Source organism: Dermacentor andersoni, chromosome 9 (assembly GCF_023375885.2).
Source record: "Dermacentor andersoni chromosome 9, qqDerAnde1_hic_scaffold, whole genome shotgun sequence".
NCBI lineage: Eukaryota > Metazoa > Arthropoda > Arachnida > Ixodida > Ixodidae > Dermacentor > Dermacentor andersoni.
This window is the reverse complement of record NC_092822.1, coordinates 21,202,761-21,227,268: the sequence shown is the minus strand read 5'-3', so window position 1 is coordinate 21,227,268 and position 24,508 is coordinate 21,202,761. Positions and strand designations below refer to the sequence as shown.

Sequence of the window (24,508 nt, the reverse complement as noted above, 5' to 3'; positions counted from 1 at the left end):
ACGGGAGCCCACTCGACAAAGACGAAACATCTCTGCGTCGACGTCCCGCAATCTACATGCGCCTGAACTGATGCCCGCTGTTGCTGTTGCTGTGCGTGATTAAAATAAAGAATATAGGTGACGCCCAAAACTAGACGCCTACGACGCGTTTCCGGCTTCCGAAATAGCGTCCGGCGCTTTCAACCTGCAAAAGCATAGCCTTCCCAGAATTGCCAGAATTTAAATTTCTCTCTCAAATGAAACACATTTTGTTCGAATAGGTTCAGCGGTTGTACAACTAGAGCATGTCTGTGTCTGCCACGTGCGTATGAATGGGGAAATCGCAGTTACGAGCGCGGCGAGATTCGAAGACGGAGTTTGCTTCTTTCCCCGCTTTCTGTTTCGAAGATTCATTCACTCTCTCATTCTGTTTAGTTGGATTACTCGCACATGAGCGACGTACAGATACTTGACGAGGCGACGTTAGCAAAGACAAAGCCAGGCAAAGCTGCACTCACTGCGGGGGCACTGCGTCATAAACGACTCCGGGGTCCCGCGGTCCCATTTCACGGTTATTCGCCCAGTCATCCTCTGGCATACAAATCACATCGGCAGAGAGAGAGAGAGAGAGAGAGAGAGAGAAGGGGTGTATAGAAAGGCAGGGAGGTTCACCAGGGATAGTTCCGGTTGGTTACGCTGCACATTAGAAAGAGGTGAGGGGACAGACAAAAACAGAGGAGCAAAAATGAGATAAACCGCGTACAGTCATGCGGTAGTAACGGTAGCAGGCTTGTTATGTACGCCCGTTATGTAGGCCGAAAAGATCTCACGTACGGCGCGACCCAGGGAGTGTCATGGAGTCATGGTGTATCAACTTCGCGGTTATCAAAACCGAAACTCGTTCTTAAGTTATCAAAGGCGTCTTGGATGCTTGCCAACATATCTTTTTAGCGTTTATGGGGGTCTCGGAATTTATTTGAAGGAGAAAAAAAAAAAACAGAAAGTCAACATGGATATGTCACGCCAGCACTTCTTTAATAGTACATACTATGCACGGAGCAGCGCGATACGACAGGGACCAAGAATGAGAAGACACATACACAGCGCCAACTTTCAACTAAACGTTTTATTCGAACGCACGTGTTATTTATGCAACGTCAGGGCATCGAAAATAAAACCAAGGAGACAAACATATAAATATACAGTACTGAACCCACACGTTGACACGTGAGATAACTGAAGCTCACGAAATCGACAAAATGAAAGAAAAATGCGTGAGCTTTCCATCTTTGGCCTTATCGGAGAAAGGGGTATCTAGAATGACCGCCTTGAAAATGACCAGGTGCGATGTGACTACAGCGACGACACGTGTGGGTTCAGTACTGTATCTTTATATGTTTGTCTCCTTGGTTTTATTTTCGATCCCCCGACGTTGCATAAATAACACGTGCGTTCGAATAAAACGTTTAGTTGAAAGTTGGCGCTGTGCATGTGTCTTCTCATTCTTGGTCCCTGTCGTATGGCGCTGCTCCGCGTCTACTATGAATCCTAACCAACTAGCTATGCAAAATGCCCTAGCAAATTGAAAAAAGTACGTCATTATGCGTCTGCAGACTCCGTAGTACAGTCGATCGAGTCATTTAATAGCCGGCGTTCTGCTGCAGTTTTTGGTTCTCCTTGTGTACGTGTTTTGTAACGCCTGCCTTCCGTATACGCAACGAAGCACTGGGGTCGTCAGGACGATCTACACCTTCTGGAGGTATACGCGTTGTCGTCGTCGGTCGCTGCTGTCGCCGCATTCACCGTCGTCGTCTCCGCAGCTGGAGACGCGCGTGGCGTCGCCGTCGATCAACTTGTGCGCGACGGAAGAATGGGGGGAAAGGCCGGGGCATTGTCTGTGCCCGCTGCACACGTCGATCCGCCCGCAGCCACTGACAAGCGCCACCACGGGACGCCCACCTGCTAATGGCGGGCCGTCGGGCTGCACGCCGTCTGCTCGCCGAGTTCGCTCTGTTGCCTTGCGTCTGCGTACAGCGCGCTAGGACTAACGTGGCGGCGCCGCGTCGTCCGTGTTCCAAACGTGGGCACAGCCCTTTCAGTGAAAACGTAGACAAAACCCGGGGCATTTTTTTACCTGTGAACAAGGCTCCCGTGTGGGAGCCGAAACGTCTTCTTTTCTTTTAAAATTTTATTTTGGTCGGCGTAGTGCCCCGGGTTTTGTCTACCTTTTTACCATGTTTCATCCCGAACAGACGGGCTTCCGTCAAACAGTGAACGTCGGCCCTTTCAGTCATGGTTATCTCCGTATGGAGGCGCAACTTACTGTCCAATTTCATTCTGACTAGTGACGACTTTATGACCATCTCGAACATAACCCTCGAGGCTAGCCAAAAAACAGTGTCGTAAGTAACTTTAGTAAGCAGATCGAAACAAGGAAGTTCAAAGCAAAATGGAAACTTGGAATGGTGAAGCGCAGTCGAACAAAGGGCGCCGCTTTTAAGCCAGCGTTTCGACAGGAGGATTTGGAGAGAAGTCCCTTGGTCGAAACGTTGGCTTAAAGCGCCGTTCCTTTTTCGATCAGCTGATCCTCGTCATTTATATTAAGAGGTATATTAAGAGGTGCACTGCCAGCTTTCACGGGAATTTCGACGCGTTACATTGTATCGCTGCTGTTAATTAGTGTCCTTTCTTGCATCAAAAGCTACTCAAATTAATAATAACCAACGCATATACACTTGTAAAAGATATATCAGTTGTTTTCATTATATAACGCATCATCTACACGAGGTCAATATCCGTCAAGACAATGAATTTGTGTCGTGACGACCGGCTTGATGGAACTTAGATATACATAACACAGCTCCGTAACTTATTTGCGAAGTTTATAAGTTCCCCTGACTTAACACATACGTATTCAGGAATGCATCTTGAAGCACACGCTTGACTTGATTTATGTGACGCCTGTTGTGAACGCACCAAAGGAAACGCAGGGAGCGTCTTGAGCGCGTTTACGTCAGGCGTCGTGTACACGGAGTCAAGCATGGGCTTCAAGATAAGATGCATTTCCGAATACGGCGATCAGTCACAATTTGTGACTGAAGGTGACAGACAGCTGCTGTACCGCCTTCGTCGGACAGAAGTCATTTTAACACAAACATTTACGTCAAAAAATCCTACCCAAGTACGAAGGAATTAGGAAATCGTTTCTCTGTATCCACTGCACCGATCTTGATGATTTTTGTTGAACGTAAAAGTTAAAATCTAAGAAGTGCGACTTTCCAGAGCAAGGATGAGTTTGTAGTCTGTCTGGTTTGTAGGCTCGCCTTCGCGCTGGAAATTAAGACCATGTCAAATTAACTAGTACAACAGTACGTCATTGCAGTATACCGACTGTAGGGAGCATATTTTCAATATATGTCATGAATTAAAAGAAAGAGAAAATCTTGAAGCCCTCCGAATGAAAAGAAGTCGATGAATAAAGTTTACAATTCTGAAACTCAGCAATAAAAAAAACACGGTATCACAACTCCGTTAGCTGCACCACTTAAGTCACATAAAGGGGACAAAATTTACGTGTTATACACCGCTTTCAATCGTATGCCAATAATTTAATGAGCAGACTTTTTTCAAAACCGTCGTAAACATTGCAATCATTTCAGGTAAGTTGTAAACGTGTACGTATACTGTATTATACCTGTAAATTTATCTATCAACTTACGTATCAAATTTTTATGCTCTAAGAGATTCAGATTCCAGAACTGTGATACCTGTTCTTGGCACAAGCTTACTGATCTGTAAGCTTTATGTTTTGGTCATCTTAAGCTTACCAATTTTCTCGGCCATTTTTTGCAAAAAGGTGGCGAAAAGAAATTGCTTTCTACAGAAGGGAAAATTCATCTTTCTTAAATGCAACCATTTTCATTCAGATCAATTCAGCGATTGTCTGATGAAAGCATTCCTGCTCTTCAGAAGCATATTAAAGAAATCAAAGGTTGCCATAGGGTAAGGCTTCTTCTTGAGCCTTGTTACAATACTGACGTAGACGTCAAAAAAGTTAAGCAGAGTCAATTTCAATTGACATCTACATAATGCTTCGCATTGTCACTACGTATATGTCACAACGTAGGTGCTGTTTGTTGTTGTTCGAAAACCAATGACCCAATTTGGCATTAAAGAAGTTCATTGAGGAGCGGCGAATACTCAGCGAATACCTAATGACCCACAAGGCGCACATACCCAGTGACCCCGAAGTCGCACATCGGGCAACATCACTTTTAGAACACACTATCTTCGGGATCGGCCCACGAGAACGGCCGGATACCGGCCAAATATCCGTTATAGAAAGCAGTGTTGAAATCGCCATGATTGCTTCGCATTAAAAAGGCTGCTTCGAGAAGACAGAATCGAAGTCTGCAACGACGCAAGGCTACTTTGCTGTCTTAGCGAGCAGACGATACACCAGACGACAGAGATACAGACTTTAATGACACAAACACACAAACACACACACACACACACACGCACACACGCACACACGCACACACACACACACACACACACACACACACACACACACACACACACACACACACACACACACACACACACACACACACACACAAAAGAAACCTCCAGCGCTGCTACGCGCAGGTGGTGTTTTTATGCACTGCTACAAAGGGCAGCTGTTCAAGTCTAGCGAATAAAATCTTACGTACGATGATCTCGTTCATCAAGAAATAATCGAGAGTGATGCGTGCGTTTTCTTCTCGCTATTCGCTCAACTGTGGATGGCGCAGCGATCGCAGAAACAGATGGTGATTACCGGTATATGATAACGTAATGAGGAATCAAAACAGCTGGGTATCGATGTCGAAACTGGGGATCCGTTCTGGATGCTGTCATTTCCGTCATATTGTCAAACCGCGCAACAGCGGCGCTTTAAGCCAATCAGAGAGGCCGTAGCAGCCCTGTGGGCCAATTAGAGCTGACCAGATGGCGAATTCTACAATGAGGCGGAATTTGACAATGCCCAGGACATCACATCTTGTTCGCAGAAACAAGTGTTACCGTAAATTATATAGGGCTCTTTGATGCTTGACAGTATCCTTCTTTTTTTTGTAGCTAGGATTTAGAGTGCTTGAACGTTCACTTCAAGCAAAGAAAAAAAAAAGGCAAGCCGAAAATGTCATGTCGGTAATCCTTATGCGGAATCTCGGTAATCCTTATGCGGAAGTTCTGTAAGTTCAGGCCACTAGCCTGAACTTACAGAACTTCTTTCATTTGTCCCTTTCTCTCTCTTTCGTTTTTTCTTTTTCTTTTTGCTATAGAATAATGGCTTCTCCTCACTCTGCCGCAGCAATGACATGGGCGCTTGAGAACGGTTCTCATTGATTGTAGGTTGACATGTGCGTCGGAACAATGGGTTTCCAAGGGTTTTATTTTTCTTTTTTTTTTCTTTCACTCTCTTTCTTTGATTCTTTGTATCTTCATTTCTTTCTTTGTTTTTTTACTATATTTTTGTCGCCGGAATTACATTTCCATTGTCTGCCTTGTGGCATCTTCCTTGTTCTGTACAATTTTTCCCTCATTGTTGTATAGTACTGCTCTCACAATTTTTATCGCTTCCCCGGTTTCGTACATTCCTCTCTTACATCGTACATTCCTATCTTACAAAAAAAACAAAAAAAACAAGCTAAGTACTACATTGATTCAAACTCGTTCATTTTTGGTGTTCTTGATTTTGGAATTACAAATTCAGCTCTATCGCATCCTCGTAGTCGTATTCGCGAGAGGCATGTTTCATGCCTTTCCTAGCTTTCTCTCGCTATATTTTACTGCGCATATGGTGCTGTCATCTTCCAAGCGACACAGGTTGAAGTAGGCTTATGACAACGCCAGAAGGACAATGCGTCACACTTTCCACGCTACTTGCTCCAAACGTGACAGTACGCGCGCGCTTGTTTTAACAAATGGTTCAGCACGAACCGCAGCAGCAGTGAGACCGTGGCGCAAAATAAATAAATAAATAAATAAATAAATAAATAAATAAATAAATAAATAAATAAATATACTGTAAACATTTTTCTACGAAGCACTGTCGACGGTCCTCTTCGTGATAGCTTGGCGGAACAAATCGCCAGTGCTTTAAAAAGCAGCGGCACTTAAAGTTGGCTTGTAAGTTGGCTTTCTTACATGGCTGAAATGCACGAGTGGCGGCGTTTTTATTCATGTGGCGAAGCTCGCTTGGAGTCATCTTGTACTCGCAGTTTCGCAACGTTTCCTTCGCGGCAACTGCTTCAAAAATAAGAGAGCCATTACGTTCCGTTACCCCAGTAAAAGCCCCGATGAATGTTGAAAGCAAATTAGTTGAAACTATTGGCAGTATCTGCAATATGTTTAACAATAATGCATTCATTTTTAACCCTAGGAATACTACTCTGTAACTGAAAAAAAAAAGCTTAGATTCTACGGTGCCAAATAAGTAAGCAAGAAAGGAATAAACAAGCCATGCTGCACGAAACCTGCCGAATTCCACCTCCCAATTTTCTCGACTTAAGAGGAAGCATTAGCTCGGGCCCAACTCCGACGCGGCTTATTCAAATACATGTAAAATGCAAAAACGTTTTTCTGAGATAACCCCAGGGCCGATTTTAATGAAATTTGTTGCATTTAAAAGAGCAAGTTAAATTCTAGTGACTGTTGAGGCGGAATTTCGATTTAGGCCCTGAATTTTGTTAAATAAATTTTCAAAAATTCGGAAGTTGAAAAAGAATATAAGCACCAAGTTTACAAATTCATAGTTCTGCATCAAGAACAGATATCGCGGTTCTGTAAGCGGTATCCATTAGATCGTTAAAAGCGGACAAATTCGATCCGTCATTTTATATCTTACGTGAATTTACTACCTCGTTCACAAGGGTTCTGCAAAAGCTCTATTTCCATATTACTAAATTTTTTTTATGTTCATGTGTGACATATAAATTTTGTCCGCTTTAGATATGCTATTAGATGCAATTCACAGCATTGTATTATCGTGTTTCGTTGTTGAGTTACAGAGTTGTAAACTTGATAGTTTCGTTTATTGAAAATTTTCGATTTTTGCCAATTTTCAATAAAATATTGACGACGTAAATCGAAAATTCGAAACGAACAGTCACTAGATTTTAAGTTTTTCTTTTAAATGCAGCAAACCTCATCAAATTTGGTGCAGTGGTTGCTGAGAAAAACGAATTCTCTTTTTACATGTATTTAGATAGGAGCACCCGAGCTAAAGCTTCCTCTTAATGCCATAGGTGGGCTTCTCTGCCAAATTTAACGGGACATTGTTATGTGGAAAAGCCTTCTTGCGGTTCTCGTGCGATGGCTTCGCTACTATAATGTAAGCTATCACGCTTAAGTTTACAACTTACTTATTTGCTACCATTCTTGCGATATATACTCGCGATAGCATGATAATTTCCTAGCTAGTGAGTGTAGTTTATCTGCAGAGCAACTTGCGTCGCTCAATATTTCAGCGGGGACTCGTATTCGGAGTTGCGGAAACGTTTATTGCAGAACAGCAAGCGAAATAGCAGGTGAATGCATGGGTGGCGCGGCAAATCGATCATGCTGCCTGCGCCACTATCTTGTGCGTTCTTCGAGGCACAAAGAAGATTCAACTGTCGCGACATTATATTTGTATTGCCAGCAATGATTGTACACCGCGCACAGTTCCAGACGGTTTGACGACGACGAATACGGCGGCGATGATAATAATAATATAGCATTCCTTTCGAAACGAAACGGTGGCATTTGCCAACCCAACGCCAGTTTTTTAACGAACGACCGCTTTCTGGTACGCATTTGAACCTTGATATATTCCTCTCGAAAGCGCCCTCTCTAGAACGTACGTGGAATTCGACCAAAGTAAAGATAACGTCTAAACTGATGCAGCACACCGCGTGAATTGTTACTGCCGAGCTCTGCGAAAAGGTGCGATGCGTCGCAGCGAACTACGGTGACGTTTCGGCTGGTATTTTTTTTGCAGTGGAGAACAACGCAGTATGGAATAATAAGAACTGGAATGCATTTCACTGTATGTTTCCAGCGATTGTTTCACGAAACTCGTGCAAGACACAGAGCTTACAGGGAGGAAGGAATATGCTTTAGAGCACTGGCTGATTTCCATTTCGGCAACTACGTGCAGTTAAGTCAATATTGAAAATTAATCAGTGAACATGCGAATTATTAATAATCGCATCCTTGATTATCGCGCAAATTGTAACGTCCGCTGGCGTTACAAAGCTTGGTTAGTAAAGATTCTCATCGTCTTTCGAATCTCATTCTTTTGATAATCTAATTCTTAAACAATCGGAATAATAGCAATGGCGACAACTACAGTCAGGTCAGCCGACTAACGGGGATTTCGGCAATATTTTTTCAGCAAAATATCGCGTTAGTTTTCGTATAAGCTGAAAGCGATTTTTAAAATGCTGTCACATTGACGTTGTATGTGCATGCTAGAGACATCATGGCGCTAGCGGAATTTTAAAACTGTCATAACGGTGCCTTTACTATTACAATATTTTAACACAACGGTACATAGTTCTACCGTTAATGATGCTACTTTCCCACAACTGCACGTGCGCAGTGGACCTTGCCCATATATATACACAATCTGTGGCAGACGGTATCGGTTGATCGGCAACGATATGCTAAACTGCTCGACTACTGCGTATATTCCGCAGAGCTACACACTGGGAAGTACGTGCATTTAGAAATACGCTGGCCTATAAATTGACATTGCCGCAATGACGATAATTAATACCGTCTACGAAAGTGCGAGTCGCGATGCCCGTATAAAACTGGCCACCTTCAACTTCAGGTGAATGCGAGAAATTACTTGTTCGTTCTACCCCCCGGGCGGCCTGCGGGAATTGCCAGGACGGCCTTCCTGGCGAAGCGGTTATCTGACCTATATTATCGCACCGTGACGTCACACGTAAGCGAACAACTTTCACGTGGCGAACACGCGACACGAAAACTACTTGAGCGTGTCCGCTGACACACATAATAGCGCGGCCCGTCGATCCGAAAGTGCTCCGCGTTGGTCTGTAGTCTGTTCTCCGATAGCGCGTATAGCAGACGGTCGTGACACCTACGTAGACGAACTTGATATAGCTATCACTCTAGCTAATCCTCCCCCATAGCAACGAAAAATGCTATGCATTTCAATCGCAGTTTCTTTCTTAAGCAGATTTAGTCTATATATTTTTAGAGAATAAGGCGATGATGGTCTATTGTTGCGTACACCGGAGCCATGAGCTGCGCAATGCCGGATTGCATGAATGCGCACCACTTTTGCTGTTCTCATCTGTGCCGCAGTGACGTGCGTCCGGCAGTGAATAAAGGTATTATCGCCAACAATGTATATATAGAAGGACTAAAATGATGCCAACCACTGGCTTTAAATTTACTTTTCTGATAAAGTGCACAAATATCCTGCTGACGTTACCTAAAACGCACCTTTCGGACCCGCTGCTGCAGTTACACAAAGTTGCGGCTGACACGCGAACAGACAACTCGGCTTGTGATCGGCTGTGATGACGTGCGAAAAAAACACCGAACGTCGCCGCTCTCGTCGTAGTTCGTGGTTGCAGTGGTGTAAGCGACACTTGCAGTGGCGGCGCAACTGTGCAGTCACTACCGACCTCGTTCAAAGCGAACACGAATACTAGAGTAGGTAAGGGCACTCAAACACGTAGCGGATCCAGAAAGTAGGCTTTTCCGCAGGCATATTCCGTTGCCAACGGCGCAGGCGGCTCTGCGGTCGCGTCGTCTGCTCCGCTGGGTCCGCGCACACCTGTTGCGAATCGGCTGCTGCTGCAACGGCGGCGCTGCCGGCGCCGCCCTTCTGCGTCGTTCGGCTTCGCTGCTGTCGTCTGCTTTCGTTGTCGTCTGCTGCTGCTGCTTCTGCTGCTGCAGCAGGAGTGGAGGGGAGAGGCGACGCGAGCGCGCCGGTGCTTCTTCCCCCTCACAACGGTCGACTTGGACGTGCCCGCAGCAGTGAAGCGTTTTTTTTTTTTTTTTTTTGCCCCGGCAAGCCGGCTTCGCCGCTGGCGCTGCGTGTGTGGCTGAGAGATCGGCGCGGCGCTCTCGGCGCTGAAGAGCGAGCACGAGGGAAGCGCAAGCAAGGAGCAGCCGGGCTTTTGGCGCAACGCCGCCGCCGCTGCAACCGCCGCGAGCGCAGCAGACGACGCCAGGCGCCGCTCGCCGCCCGTTACAACGCGCCCCGCGCACTCAGAGATCCCGCGTGTGCCGCCCTGGATTGGCAGAAGCGTCGTCGCAGCGACAGCAGTAGCCGAGCAGCGCGCCGCAGACGACGCAGCAAGATGGGAATAGTATCTGGAATGACGACGACGAGCCCGTGACTCTTGTGGGGAGTGCATTTTTTTTTTATTTGCCTCGCCGACTGCCGTGTCAGGATGAAGTCCAAGAGAGGTGAGTGCTTGCAGATCTTTTGGGCAGAAAAGTGAGCGCCGTCCGGTGTGTCCTCGACGCGACCACGTGCCGCCGTGTCAAGTTCGAAACGTCGCCGTCATCTCGCGCGTTCACGCACGCTGCGAGAAAACGAAAAGTTTTTAAGCAGACGATCGGCATTCGTGTGCAACAGCCCGCCTCGTCGTCGGTGCTTGATGTTTTATTTTTCGAAAGAACCGTACCAACGCTGTAACCGTTAGAACTAAAAAAACTTGCCGCTCGGCCGAGCGGCCGTCAAATGTCAAACCGTCGTTCTGACACTTGACATTAGCGCTGACGGCTGCTGTGAAACACCACGCAGGCGCGGCGCACCGTTTGTTTTTCCTCCTAGCGAAGAATATCAGACAAAATGGCATGTCTCACCCCAGTTCCGCAGACATACCTCACCCCCATTTCCATTCCAACGTATGTTTGTGTGCGCATGTTCACATGCACCGTAAGAAACCACAGTGCAGTTTGAATATGTATATACTACATCCACTTTTACTTTTCTTTCCTCGTGCTGGCTTCCCGGTTCTTGTGGCGAAGAACGCTCGTTCATACTCTTCCGTGCACCTCACATGGGCGCGCGTTTGACGTGTGTGCCATAACACCTGGTGAGAGAGATTCACCTTCAAGGTCTTTTTTTTTTTTTTGCGCGACGTTTCGGCAGACTAAAGAGAGCGAAGCGGTTGCGTTTTTGACCCCGATTTTGTCGTCAATTCTTACACAGCCGGAGAGGGGAGCTTGACATGCGAGAGACGACCGCTTCCTTTTTCCTGGTTTTCGCGGTTTTTCTTTTTATTTCGTTTCTGTCCAGCGTTTCCTCTCCGCCGTCGTGGTCGTATAGCCGACCGCGTGCTGTCGTCCTGCCAGCCCTGCGTCGCCCTTGACAGCTCTCTCGACGCACATGCGGCGGTACAGTCGGTGTGTGTGTGTGCGCGCGCGCTTGTGACGCAAAAAGGAGAGCTCGCTATCGCTCTTCTCTCCCCCACGGCGGCGCCGTGGCCACAAAATGCCTCGTGCGCAACACTTACTGCCTCGGTCCATTTCTGCGATGCTGGGCTTTACGCTATCTCACGAGCGCCCGAGTTATTTAATATAACGACAACGGCCGCAAGAGCTCGCGCGCTTCAATCTCGGACGGGTCTCCCGCGGCAATCCCGCCATTTTATTTTTATTTTTTCAGCGCTAACAGACATTCGCGCCTCCTGTGAGCAAGGAACAGAGGGAGATCTGTCGCGCACGCGTCGTTCATTTGTCGTGATTTGACGTTGGTTCTTATGCTTTATCCATCTGCGACAGGTGGCGCGACACTTCGCAAATATCTATCTATCTATCTATCTGTCTAATGTATTGTCTGCCTGTCTAATGCCCTGTCCCATATATCGTAGAGCTTTTTGAAGCACACTGAGTAAAAATTGTGAGACTGATAATACTGAACGGATGCAGATGTAATCGGTGAGTCTAACGCCGGTAGTTCACAATGCCGCCGTTTTACAGTGGGAATGGGCAAATATACCAGGAGACGTTGCCTCTGAAGGGGGCGCGCTTTCTATTCGGTTTCCTTTAGAAACCAAAAACCTTTTTTTTTTTTCGCTCTAAACGGGTAATATAACGTTTGCATAAGCGACGCTGCATCGATTGCGGCGAAAGGCGCGTCGTCGCAGAACCCAGTGCTAAAGTGACACTGCACGCATCGCCTCTGGAAGACAGCGGGCTAGTGGAAAAATGCAACGGAAGGAGAGAGCGGAAAGGGGTAGAAAGAAAGAAAGAAAGAAAGAAAGAAAGAAAGAAAGAAAGGCGGGTGCAGCGGTCATCACTTTCAAGTGCCTTTCTTTTTTTTCTCGCGTTTGCTTGATACGCTGAAGAGAAAAGCACTTTGGCAGAGTTCTTGACGGTCGACAGTGGGGGTCTTCTGGGGGCAATTTGTGTATTTTTTTAAAACCTTGTAGCGCACACAAATGAAGTTACATACTAAGGAAAATTGGAATCACTTGTTCTTTTTTTTTTTTATGACCATAGAGGGTACATTCGCAAGCACAAGAAAAGAGGGAAAGTTATTTGAGTAAAAACCTAGTTAGTATATTAATTAATTCATAAGTTATCGGTTTTCTGAACTATATATAATTGAAATCTCTGCACTGCGAGTCAGAGCTACTACTATAGACTACGCGTCAATTTTCCCATGCTCAAATCAGAATTTCGAGGCATGAAACTCAGCCTGGCATAAATGGTACATTCGGCATCACGGGGTTAATGCAATGTTTACTGTTAGGCGAGAGTGATGATGGAGGCCGGAGAGGCAGATATGAGAGCTGTTTTCTCATGAATGCTGCGGCTGTTTACGACGTTGTACAGTTAGTTAATCGCCATTTACTGATTCAACCGTTCCCGTTCGTGAGAAATCGACGGTATACACAAAAGCGTACGTATAAAGCTAATGTTCGTTGTTTTCGACCAGGGCTTTGCAAGCAACCGATGAAAGCTGTCGTCTGCAGGTTTCCGCTGCTTCTCGTGTATTTGCTACTGCTGTACGTATTGCGTGAACGCGTTTCTTTCTCTTTCTTTTCTTTTTTTTTTTTTACATTCTGACGTTGTTTTCCGATTGCTGCTGACGCTGACGGTTCGATCCTTGAAGCTTCAAGGACCGTATTAGAGTGGGAGTTTGCTTAATAGTGATGCTACGAAACGTTGCCATTCGAGGAACTCGCGAGCAAGGATGCTGTCGCCTTCTGCTACTTCTACTGCGACGCTTCTGGAGGGCACGCAGCTTGTCATTTTGTTGCCCCCTACGAAGAGCAGCAGGCCTTGCGAGGAACCATTCAGAGGTGTCGTCTGCAAGTTTCTTTGGCTTATTCCTCTGATAAAATGCAGCTGTTGTTGATCATTGTGTGTCACTATCTTGCGGTTGTTGCTGACTCAACGTTTTGATCCTCGAGGAAGGACCGCGGGTGTTTCCATTAATAGTGACGCTATTAACCGTTGTCTTTCACGGTGCGATCAGCGGGCTCTTCTGGAACTCGCGAGCAGAGCTGTCGTCGTCTGCTGCGACTTCTGCTGCCAGGTTTCTAGCGCACGCGGTTTGTCATTTTGTCGCTGTTTGCGAGAAAAACAGCAGGCTACGTCAAATGTAGCGCTCGCCGCAGTTCGCTCCTCTCGAATGCCATTGTGTCCCGCTTTGCGGGGTAATCAATAACCGACCAATGTTCGCGCGCCGTTGTGTGTGTAAGCGCTATTTCTGGTGACAGTCGTAGCAGCATTCCCCGCTTTGTGTAAACCCTTTCTGTTCGCCGCCGCCGCCTTCCGCGTGTGTTGTGACATGCGCGCGCGCCCGTGGTATAGCTAGCTCGCGCGGTCAGATCGCGACTTTCGCAGCGACCGCACACGCATGCCGGGGGTTCTTCGTTTTCTTGCTTTTTCTTCATTTATTTCTTTTCCTTTTGCGCTTCCGGCAAAGGTGAGCCGATCCGCATGCGACGCGCGCATCTGCCGTTTTTTATTGTTGCGCGCACGGCTCGTTGACGCGTCGGCGACTCTCGGCGTGCTGCCGCGGGAAGTGCGCCAGACTTGCCGAACACTATACTCCCGAGGCTTTGACGTTTTCCGCGAGCTTGTTGTCGCCTCTCGAGGTCTTGTCGCTGTTGTGTCGATGATTTTCGTTCTTTTTCTTTTTTCGTTCCTGTCGTGCGTGTAGGCTGTTGCTGCCTATATTGCGTTGCTCTGAGGGCTGCTGTCATTCCCGCTTTTGGCAGTGTAGTTGCCGTTGTTGCTCCTGTCGTTGCTGTTGTCTGCGCTGCTTTCGGTGCCGTTAGCGAGCATAACGAAGAACAGAATAAAGGACTGAAGAGCAAAAAAGAATACATATGCGCGAGAGAATGACTAAATTTATGCGGGCAAATATCAGTTGGTAAAGGTGAGGCAGCGCTGCGGATGTCGTTGTCGCTGCAGCTGTTGCTGACCTTGTTGTGTCTTTCGCGTTGCTTTCAGCGCTCCTGCTGCTATGTAGTTGTCGTTGTTGCTCCTGTTGTCTTCGCCGGTGTCGACGTTACGGCGCTGTCGTTGCGGACGTCGTTGTCGCTGCTGTCACTGCTAATCGCGTTGTCGTCGCTGCTGCCGATCAGGCTACCGTTGCTGCGTCTCATTTCGCGTTGCGCGTGAAGCAACTGCATCGTTCGTTGGCCGGGAGTCTGTGGGATCGTTTTCCGTGGATTCCGCCCGAAGTGTTTTCAGCCGTCTCAAAGAAACGCAGTTATCGCCCTGTGAAAATGCGTTCGGCAGTCGTGTGCGTAGCATGGCATTTCGCTCCTTTGTCAATACGCGATTGCGCAACTAATTTCCTGCGCGCGTCTGTCAGAAAAAAAAAAGAACGCGAAAGTCACTACTGATGGCACGTGCCTCGATGGGGTCACGCAGACGCGGCGACGGCGCAGTCGCGGAGCATGTTTTTTTTCCCGGTTGCCGTTAGCCGTATTCGCAGGCTGCATCGGCCAGAGGAGGCTGCGACTCTTTCACTTATCTTACGCCAGTGTCGCCGACGCCAGCCACTATAGGGCTGTGAAAAAGAAAACAAAAAATGAAACGACGCTTCTGTACGCCGGGAGAACGCTTCTCCGAGTTGTTAAAACGCTGCCCTTTGTCCAGTCCAAAACAAAGCCCGCGTTTCGTAACGATCGCGCGCTCCCGCATTCTCGCGCGATTTCTGAAGTGTCATCGATATGTATTCCGAATCGCGTCCCTCTCCAGCATTGTTTCTTTCGCTCGCGAGGTTGTCTGCGTTTCGGCACTGACAGTCGACTGCACGGTATACAGAGAGCCTTCGTGTACAGTTCTCACGGAATGAAACGCGTCAATTTGGGGCTAACTAATGCACATACTTTCGTTTCCAGCGGCTGCAGTTCGTGTCACATCGACGCAATTTTGGCGCGTACACTTATATCGGAGTCCGAGTCGCCTTTCGTGACCAGATTCCCAGCGACACGACATGGCACTCTCGAGTTCTTTGTGCATATGCAGGGTACTACTGAATGCTCTCTGTCGCGTTTCATTCCGTACGCACTGTACACGTTCACGATCGAAACTAAACCCGCAGCCTCCGAGATTCGCGGCCACCGCCACTGCAATCTCGGAGGCCACGTCTTTATATGCTATACCGGGCACATATGCAGATATCGGCGCCGGTCGGTTTCGGCGACTGTCGCGCCAAACGCGTTAATTGTATGTTTAATTGTTTCGCAATTGTCATCTCAGCGCCGACGGCGGCGGCGCTCCATGGTGATACAAGCTGTCACGGCGTGACTTTCTCCCGCGGCATGCTGCGCGTTCGCCCGCCGTTAAAAAAGGGCACGCCGCCCTGCCCGCATTCATAAGGTCGCATCCTGTGACGTCTCGGCGCGCCGTTCGCGAGGATCCCGAGGTGGCATATGCCGCCGCGTTCCGTGTAGCGTCGATGCATGGAACGTCAACGAGATGGAGCGCCTCTGAGAGAGATTGTGTTGCTCGCAGAAAAATTTTAGAGAAAGAGAGAGTGAGAGAGAGAGAGAGAGAAGGCGTGCAACCAGATGCTTAATTATATATTTTGTTTTTAACGACAGAAATATGAGGCTTGCATGCCGCGGCGCACGCCGAGCGTTGCCAGTCGGGCGTCTCTGCGTCAGAACGATCCGAGCTGCGTTTCACGCACTGCGTATATATATATATATATATACATATATATATATATATATATATATATATATATATATAGGACGAAAATGAATGTCATTAACGACGCCGAATTTGAACAGCCGATCATTAGTGCAACCATGATTTCTCTCTGTAAATAAATAAATAAATAATCGAAAAGTTTATGGGCGCTTCTTAAAAGCAACTGTTTATTATGTCAACGTGACGCCCGAAGCCTGTTCTTTTGTGTGTATGTGTGTGTGTCTTCGGAAAGACTCGGCTCCGACGGAAACGTAGACAAAATAAACAGTTCTTCTGAAGAAATACATCAACTTGTCAATCATAACCTTGCGGCAACGGAAGATATTTCTTCTACTTTCATATATATACGCGCTTTTCTGCATACTTTACGAAAATGCAACCTTCGAAAGAAGGAGGGGGTCTGTGTCGGCCGACCTCTTAGGGGGGGGGGGAAGGTTACACCCTTTAAGATGCGGCGTCGTCCGATACCACCGCCCCCTTTTGCCGATCTCAGAGGCCGCATAGGTGGCGCCCGACTGGAGGCTATACCGTAATTGTTTCTGACCTCTGAGGCCACGGCGATGTTCCGTTCATCGTGGTCGTTGACAGCTTCCCGCTGCATATACGCCGATGCCTGCTGGCACACGTCTGAACCGCGGCGCCTAATCCGCATCCCATTCCTCGGCCAATCGGGACAGGCGGGCGCCTCTCGCGACGATACACTCTGCGAATTACGCACACGTGGCCCCTCGACCGTGAGTGTGACGGCCGGGGTTCGCAGCGTCGGGAAGCGTTGAGTCAACCGTCACTTACCTCTGCCTGAAAGCGCCCTTCAAGGATTAGCGGGTACAGCCCCCCCCCCCCCCTCCCTTCTGTTACCCGCCCGGAGCACGATAACGCAACCGCGTATACATATGCTTGAATAACGGAGGCAGCAGTACACAGCTTTTGGGCCGTGCAGAAGATGCGCTCGGGTTATTTACAGTCCGAAACCCCTTATCTTTCCAAGCCCTCCACTCGAAAGAAAGAGTTTAGCGGTTTTGGCGTGTATACCCCGTCGGCTGGCACTCCTCCAGCTAAGTCGCTGTCAAACTTCTTCCGCGCCGGCTGCCCTCACGATGCTGACGGGTTGGGGGCGGAGGGGTGGGGGTGAGAGACAGACTTGCAAACAGACCGGTAGCATAGGACTGGCCAAGTTTCTATAATTTTTTAGTCGGTCCACGACAAGCTCGGGGCGCAAGGATGGTCCCCATCTAGCTTAAATATAGCCAGCTCTAATGGTGTTCCCCTGATGGCATGATTCACTGAGTGTAGGTCCACTGTTAAAGGAAACACGTCTAACTGGATAATTAATGCGCTTTAACAGCAACATCTTTTTTCAACTGTGTCGCAAAAGAAGAGCGGCTGATGTGACTTCTCGGGCAGACATCCATGCATAACGAAATATTTGCTACGAGCTTTCGCCGTGTATCACAGCTGTAATTGAGCAGTAGATGAATGGTCCATGCATGCTGCGCTGAGAGCTATTGCCATGGATTGGCAATTACATTGCGACCAGACCAACACCTTGTTAGGTAAATACCAGTTAAGTGTTCCCTTTAAGATTTGGCATCGATTTATACAGTCACTTTCCTCTTCCCGTAGAGTTGTCCTTTTGTCTACAGAATTTTATGCCGGGCGCTTTTTGAAAGAAAGTCGTTACGGAGACTGACCCCTTTGTTCTTTTGTCGTTCACAGACTTTCACACTGGTTGTTTGTATGAATCCGCAAAAGCACGTCAAAAACGGCGATGATACATATAACTGGGACGCAGCCGCGATGCAACAAGAACACTTCATGTAAGCCGACAAGCATGCGCTCATGTCCGTTCTGAATTATCTCTGGTTCCTCCCCCCCCCCTTTTTTTTTCTTCTTAAGCGCACGTTTCAGTCGTTAAAGTAGGCACACTACAAATGGAGAAAAAAATGGACAAAGGGGCTAAGGACCCAGCTGTCATTTGCGCTCGCTCGCCTGTGTTTTTGTTCGCCAGGTTTTATATCCACCGTTTCCGTTTCCCCAGATTTCTTTCGTTTTTTTTTTTTGTATCGACTCTAGGTGCGCCTGCGCATAACTTATAACCCGATATAATATATATGTATATAAATGTTTTCTTTACATCACATGTTTCCTCGCAATCCCACTCTCTGGCTTGACTCTTTTGCTAGGAGCGATTTTTCGCTCGTCCGTATAAAAAGTTCGTATTAAGAATGCCGGAATGCTGCCTGGCGCAGCGCCATCTTGTAACGTTCTCTTCGACCACGAATGCGTTAGTATACACATTTGTGCAGCGTCGTTGTTTCCGCAATAGAACAAGAAAGAAAGATGGAAAGAAAGAAAGAAATCTACTACGCGCTAATAAGCGGTACTGCCAACGCATTTGTCCCAGCAAATAGGTGAAACGTGCTCGTCGCAATTATACATGGAGGAATGAAATAAACTAGGAGGAAACATTACACGTGGCGCCGCCGCCGGCCTAATTGGCGAGCGAACCCACCGTGAAGCTATTCCCTTCACTTTATTCTCCCCTCAGTATCGGCTCGACACGTGACCTCTGAAACTCGGTGCGTTATTGGCCAGGACTGTGTGGTTCCCCGGTAGTTTTTAATTGATGCGCACTTTTTTCGGCTGCCCTGCCGTAGCTCTACCTTCAGAGCGGAAGCACTGACGCCTACACCGCGCGCTCGCTGACGTGGCGATCACGTGACCGATACGATCGGTTTGGCCGATATGTTTGGCTTCCATCGCGTTGGTCAATGCCCTCTCAATTCTTAACTTCGTCCAAGGGTCAGAACGACCCGGGTTACGTTGCTGCCCAAGCAAGATGGCGGCTGCTCAGTTAGCTTGCCTGGAAGATCGGCCGAAAGATCGCACGGGCACTAGAAAACGTAGTCACACCTTGTTATGCGCTGAGTGTAAGTTACACTGTGTCTGTCATAGGTTCGCGCATGCTAAACGTTAAAATACATCCATATCATACGTTTCTTTTTAGCTTTCATCGTCAACACGAGGTGATGTGCCGTCGCTAGGACTCTAAGCTGTCTTATAGCAGTCATTGAAGACTGTCTGTCTGACTCTCTGCAATGCTGGCCAGAATTGGAACACGCTAATTTTTTTTCGAACCGTCTCGTCGCCTGGCGGGTTATGATGATGGTGACGAGTGCCCCATTTGAAACGAAGTGGTAGACCTTTCTGGGATGCGTCATCTTCAAATGATTCGTCTGCTCTCCTCTGAAACCATGTCCTATCCTGTACTACGTACGCCTTGTTCGTTTACAAACACGCACATTGTCTATAGACCGAGCGGTCTGCCGGAAACAAAGAAATTGTTTTCTGTAAGCGGTATACCGTTAGGTCGTCTGTGTTGACACTGCAGTCTCCGTCCGTCCGTTCTTGTCACGCGCAACGATTCGAGCGCTTACGAACTCTCGTCTTTCACGATCAGAGCTTCGTTAAAGTGTGTATGTGTGTGTGTGTGTGTGTGTGTGTGTGTGTGTTTGTGTGTGTGTGTGTGTCTTAGGGGGGTGGGTGTTTTTTACACGCTGGGTTATCGCGGGGAGTGCATTAACGAGCTCCGAAGCGTAGTCACGCGGCCGACTTCGGCATCGCGTAATCGGGTTAGACCTGTACTGTAGCGAGGGCAAAAAAAAAAGGGGGGGGGGGGTATCGCGGGGCTGGCGCTCGGCGTTTTTCTGTGTCTACACCCGACGGGCATGCGTGCAACAGCTGCACCCATGCCTTCGCGAGGCGGCAGCGGTTGGTCGGGCTTCATCTGCCCCCGTGCGACTGTCACGCGGAGGATGACGGCTCGGCGGACGTGCAGCGCGGCGCACCGCTGTCAAATGTTTAGCGGCGCCTGGAGAGGCCTGCAGACACGGCAGGGTGTTCAGCGCAGGCACTCCTCCGAAGCCGCAAGTTCGCCTGTTGTTGCTCGTGTGCGGATGCTGCGCGTGCGTGGTTACATCTATCTATCTATCTATCTATCTATCTATCTATCTATCTATCTATCTATCTATCTATCTATCTATCTATCTATCTATCTATCTATCTATCTATCTATCTATCTATCTATCTATCTATCTATCTGTCTGTCTGTCTGTCTGTCTGTCTGTCTGTCTGTCTGTCTGTGTGTATGTCTGTCTGTATGTGTGTATGTGTGTGTATGTGTGTATGTATGTGTGTATGTATGTGTGCGTGTGTGTATGTATGTATGTGTGCGTGTGTGTATGTATGTATGTATGTATGTATGTATGCGTGTATGTATGTATGTATGTATGTATGTATGTATGTATGTATGCGTGTATGTATGTATGTATGTGTGTATGTATGTATGTATGTGTGTATGTATGCGTGTGTGTATGTATGTATGTGTGTATGTATGTATGTGTGTATGTATGCGTGTATGTATGTATGCATGTATGTATGTATGTATGTATGTGTGTATGTATGTATGTGTGCGTGTGTGTATGTATGTATGTGTGCGTGTGTGTATGTATGTGTGCGTGCGTGTATGTGTGTATGTGTGCGTGCGTGTATGTGTGTATGTGTGCGTGCGTGTATGTGTGTATGTGTGCGTGCGTGTATGTGTGTATGTATGTATGTGTGCGTGCGTGTGTGTGTGTATGTATGTGTGCGTGCGTGTGTGTGTATGTATGCATGCATGCATGCATGTATGCATGTATGCATGCATGTATGTATGTATGTATGTATGTATGTATGTATGTATGTGTGTATGTATGCGTGTGTGTACGTACGTACGTCCTGCGTGCGAATGACAAGGACATCAGAAGTGTGGCGCCAATTACGAAAGCACAACGCGACAAAGTGCTGCAGTCTCGCTCACTGCGCGCATGTGCACATGCGTGTGTGTCTGTGTGCACAGACGTGCAGTTGCAGCATGATCTGCGCAGTCGCATAGTCGGCATGGCACTGGCATCAACAGGATGTCGCAGCTGTGGCCCGGCCCCTCAGGCGCATCGCACTTGTCACACCGCAGACGAGTATGTCAGCGAGCGATTCGAGGCCCAGTTTTTTTTTCTCTCTTTTTATTCTACTGCATGTTCGTCTAGAATGACGTTTTGATTGTGCGTGCGTGCGTGCGTGCGTGCGTGCGTGAATGTGAGCTCACGTGCGTGACTGTCGCTTTTATAACAGTCGCGTCCGTTTGATTACGAAATCCGGACACAGTTTATAGCAGGGCGCCTCGGGCAAGTGGGCGAGGGCGTTCAGTGTGGCCAGACGCAAGGTACGCTTGTGGATGCTATATTCGGAGCAAGAGATATGCATCGCTGTCTACCTTATCTTCTACGTTATCGAGAGGTTTTGTGGGTTGTCACGCATCTAACGAACCTCGCGTTTGATGCCACATATTCGTCCTTGAGCAACACTGTGCGCAATTTTTGAATGTCACTCGTTTTGAATGAGACGTTTGACAAGTTATGCGTGTGTCAAAACAAATATGTTGAGGCCGGAATTAAAGAGACACTAAACGGCACTACTAAACCAACTTACGACTTGTACGGGGGTGAAATACGTTTAGGTCACTAATATAGGAATTTCTGCAAAAAGAAAAGAAAGAAGAAACATTGCTTACTAGACGACATACGAAACCTGCAAGTGCGCTTCTCCACGCAGCTAGCGTGAACTAACCAAGATGGCGGACAACGGTTTGGAATCGTAACTGAGGTTTCAGCATGCGGGTCGGTGACGTTATTCTTGCCGCGCTCCGTTCCTCGCGCCGTCTAAACTGTCAAAAAAAAAAAAAGCTTGTTTCGGTTTTAACAGTGCCACTGGCAACTATAGCGGAAACGCGGCCATATTGGTTAGGGCAAGTAAGGTGTGTGGAAAAGCCTGCTTACGGAATATTAGATACCGACAGATTTACTCTTCTTTTTTTTTCTTTTTTATTTTTGTCTTTCTTAATGACCAACTCAGATTTCCCTATTCAAATACACGTCAGACGTAGAAATACTTTCACGAGACAACCGCTTAACTGATGTCAATTAAATTTGCTGCACTCATGACTTAAAGCCGAACTCCTCTGGCCGACTGTCGGAATCAGCATTATGATTTAGGGCCTCAAACGTCTTGCAAGAATTGCCGGTTATCGTTAAGCTAGAAAAAGAAAGAAAAGAAATCTGAACCTCGTAGTTTACAAATCCATAACTCTGCACCGGAACCAGATATATCGCGGTTCTGTAAACATCATTCGTTATAGCGTATGTCAAGCGGACAAGATCGATGTATACGAGTTTACAGTTTCCTGTCGTAATAATTGTAGGAAACCATATGCGTATTATCCGCCTGTGTTGCTCAGTGGCTGTAACGTTACACTGTAAACACGAGGTCTCGGGTTCGATCCCTGCCGGCAAGGCCGCGTTCCAATGAAAGGAGGAACTGAAAAATGCTTGTGTAGTTAGACTTATGCGCACGCGTTTAAGAACCTCGCCAGGTAATCAAACTCAATCCGGAGTACCCCACCACGGCGCGTCTCGAAATCCGATAGAGGTTGTGGCACGTGAGGCTGCAGAATTCAGTTAGTTGATTGTTTCTTTTTAGAACTTATACAGTGGTTTCGTTGCCGAATGAACGAATTAAGGCGTCGGCGTTGTATATTGCGTCGGGTCTCGGCGTGCGCGAGGGCTCCGCCGCAAGCAAGCTGTCGAGCCGGGCAAGCGTGCGTTTGCCTCGAGAACTTCGGAAACGGATTTAAAAAAAAAAGGAAAGCGTAATGCCAACAGATGGGGAGGGGAGACGAGTGGAAAGGGTGTGAAGTGGCCGGCATTGTTCGGAGTCGGCGTGACGCCCATGCGTTATGGCCCTCTGTGCTCGTTCATCTGACAGCTGCAGAGAGAGATTCGCGCAGAACGCGTGAGGCATATTATAGTATATAGCGAGGGACCTTCGGCAGAGCGGGGAGAGGGGAGGGGGGGGGCATGAGCAAGAGTTATAGAAATCGTGGCACGAGGCGTCAATGTAGCTTTTGTTTACTGGCGGCTCTTTTTTTCCCGCGTTTTGATTTTTGCTCTTAGGACAGTGAATATGGCAGATACGTTCTATGGAAATCGGCATAGTGCAGGAATACAGCCTGGCAACGGCAAGACAGGAAGACGATCTGCAAGACAGGAAAAAAAAATAGCCCCGACAAAAAGACAACCGGACAATCGGCCAAATAAGAAAATAACCGACATGAGAGGGAAAATAATCGGCGAGACGGGAAGACAATCGGTTATACAGAAAGGCAATCGGCAAAGCAGGAATACAACCCACAGCACAGAAAGGCTGTTGGCATAACAGTAAAATAGTCGGCACAATAGAAAGACAATAGGCAAATCAGGAAGACAATCGGCAAGTCAGGAATACAATCCACAGTACAGGAAGGCTGCCGGCACAGCGGTAAAGCAGTCGGCACGATAGGAAGGCAACCGGCAATAAAGAAAGACAGTCGATATGACAGGAAGACAATCGGCAAGGCGGGAATAAAATCCACAGTACCGGAAGCTTGTTGGCATAACAGTAAAACAGTCGGCTCGATAGGAATAAGCAAGTCAGGAAGACAATCGGCATGACAGGAAGACAACCGGGAAGGCTGGAAAACAATCAACAGTACAGACAGTAAAAGAGCCGACATGAAGACAATCGGCACGACAGAAATACGGCACAATCGGCAATAGAGAAGGACATTCGGTAACACAAAGAGACAGTGGACAAGACAGGAAGGCGTTCGGTTATAGACACTGCAGGTGTATACACTCCACAGTACACGAAGGCATTTGGCATAACATCAAATAGTTGGCACGACAGGAAGGCAATCCGCAATACAGATAGTCGACATGACAGGAATACAGTCGGCAAGGCAGGAAATAATCGACAATACAGGAAGTCAGTCGGCATAACATTAAAACAATAGGCACGACAGGAAGACAATCGGCACGACAGGAAGACAATCGGCACGACAGGAAGACAATCGGCACGACAGGAAGACAATCGGCACGACAGGAAGACAATCGGCACGACAGGAAGACAATCGGCACGACAGGAAGACTATCGGCACGACAGGAAGACTATCGGCACGACAGGAAGACTATCGGCACGACAGGAAGACTATCGGCATGACAGGAAGACTATCGGCAACACAGAAAGCCAGTCGACATAACATGAAGACAGTCGGCTCAGGAAGACAATCGACAATACGGGAAGTCTGTCGGTATGACAGTAAAACAATCGGCACGACAGGAAGAAAATCGGTACGACAGGAACCCAATCGGTACGACAGGAACCCAATTGGCAAGACAGGAAGACAGTCGGCGTG

The 24,508-nt window shown here is 47.6% G+C and overlaps 1 protein-coding gene across 1 annotated transcript in view; it reads left to right on the top strand.

Moving 5' to 3' along the window:
* Positions 1-7,483: 7,483 nt before the first annotated feature.
* LOC126527218 (uncharacterized) overlaps positions 7,484-24,508 on the top strand; it is a 129,188-nt gene continuing 112,163 nt past the window's right edge. Inside the window, exon 1 of the mRNA XM_050174974.3 lies at positions 7,484-10,458. Coding sequence (XP_050030931.1) covers positions 10,443-10,458 — 16 coding nt within the window. The 5' untranslated portion in view covers positions 7,484-10,442. The remainder of the gene's footprint in view (positions 10,459-24,508) is intronic.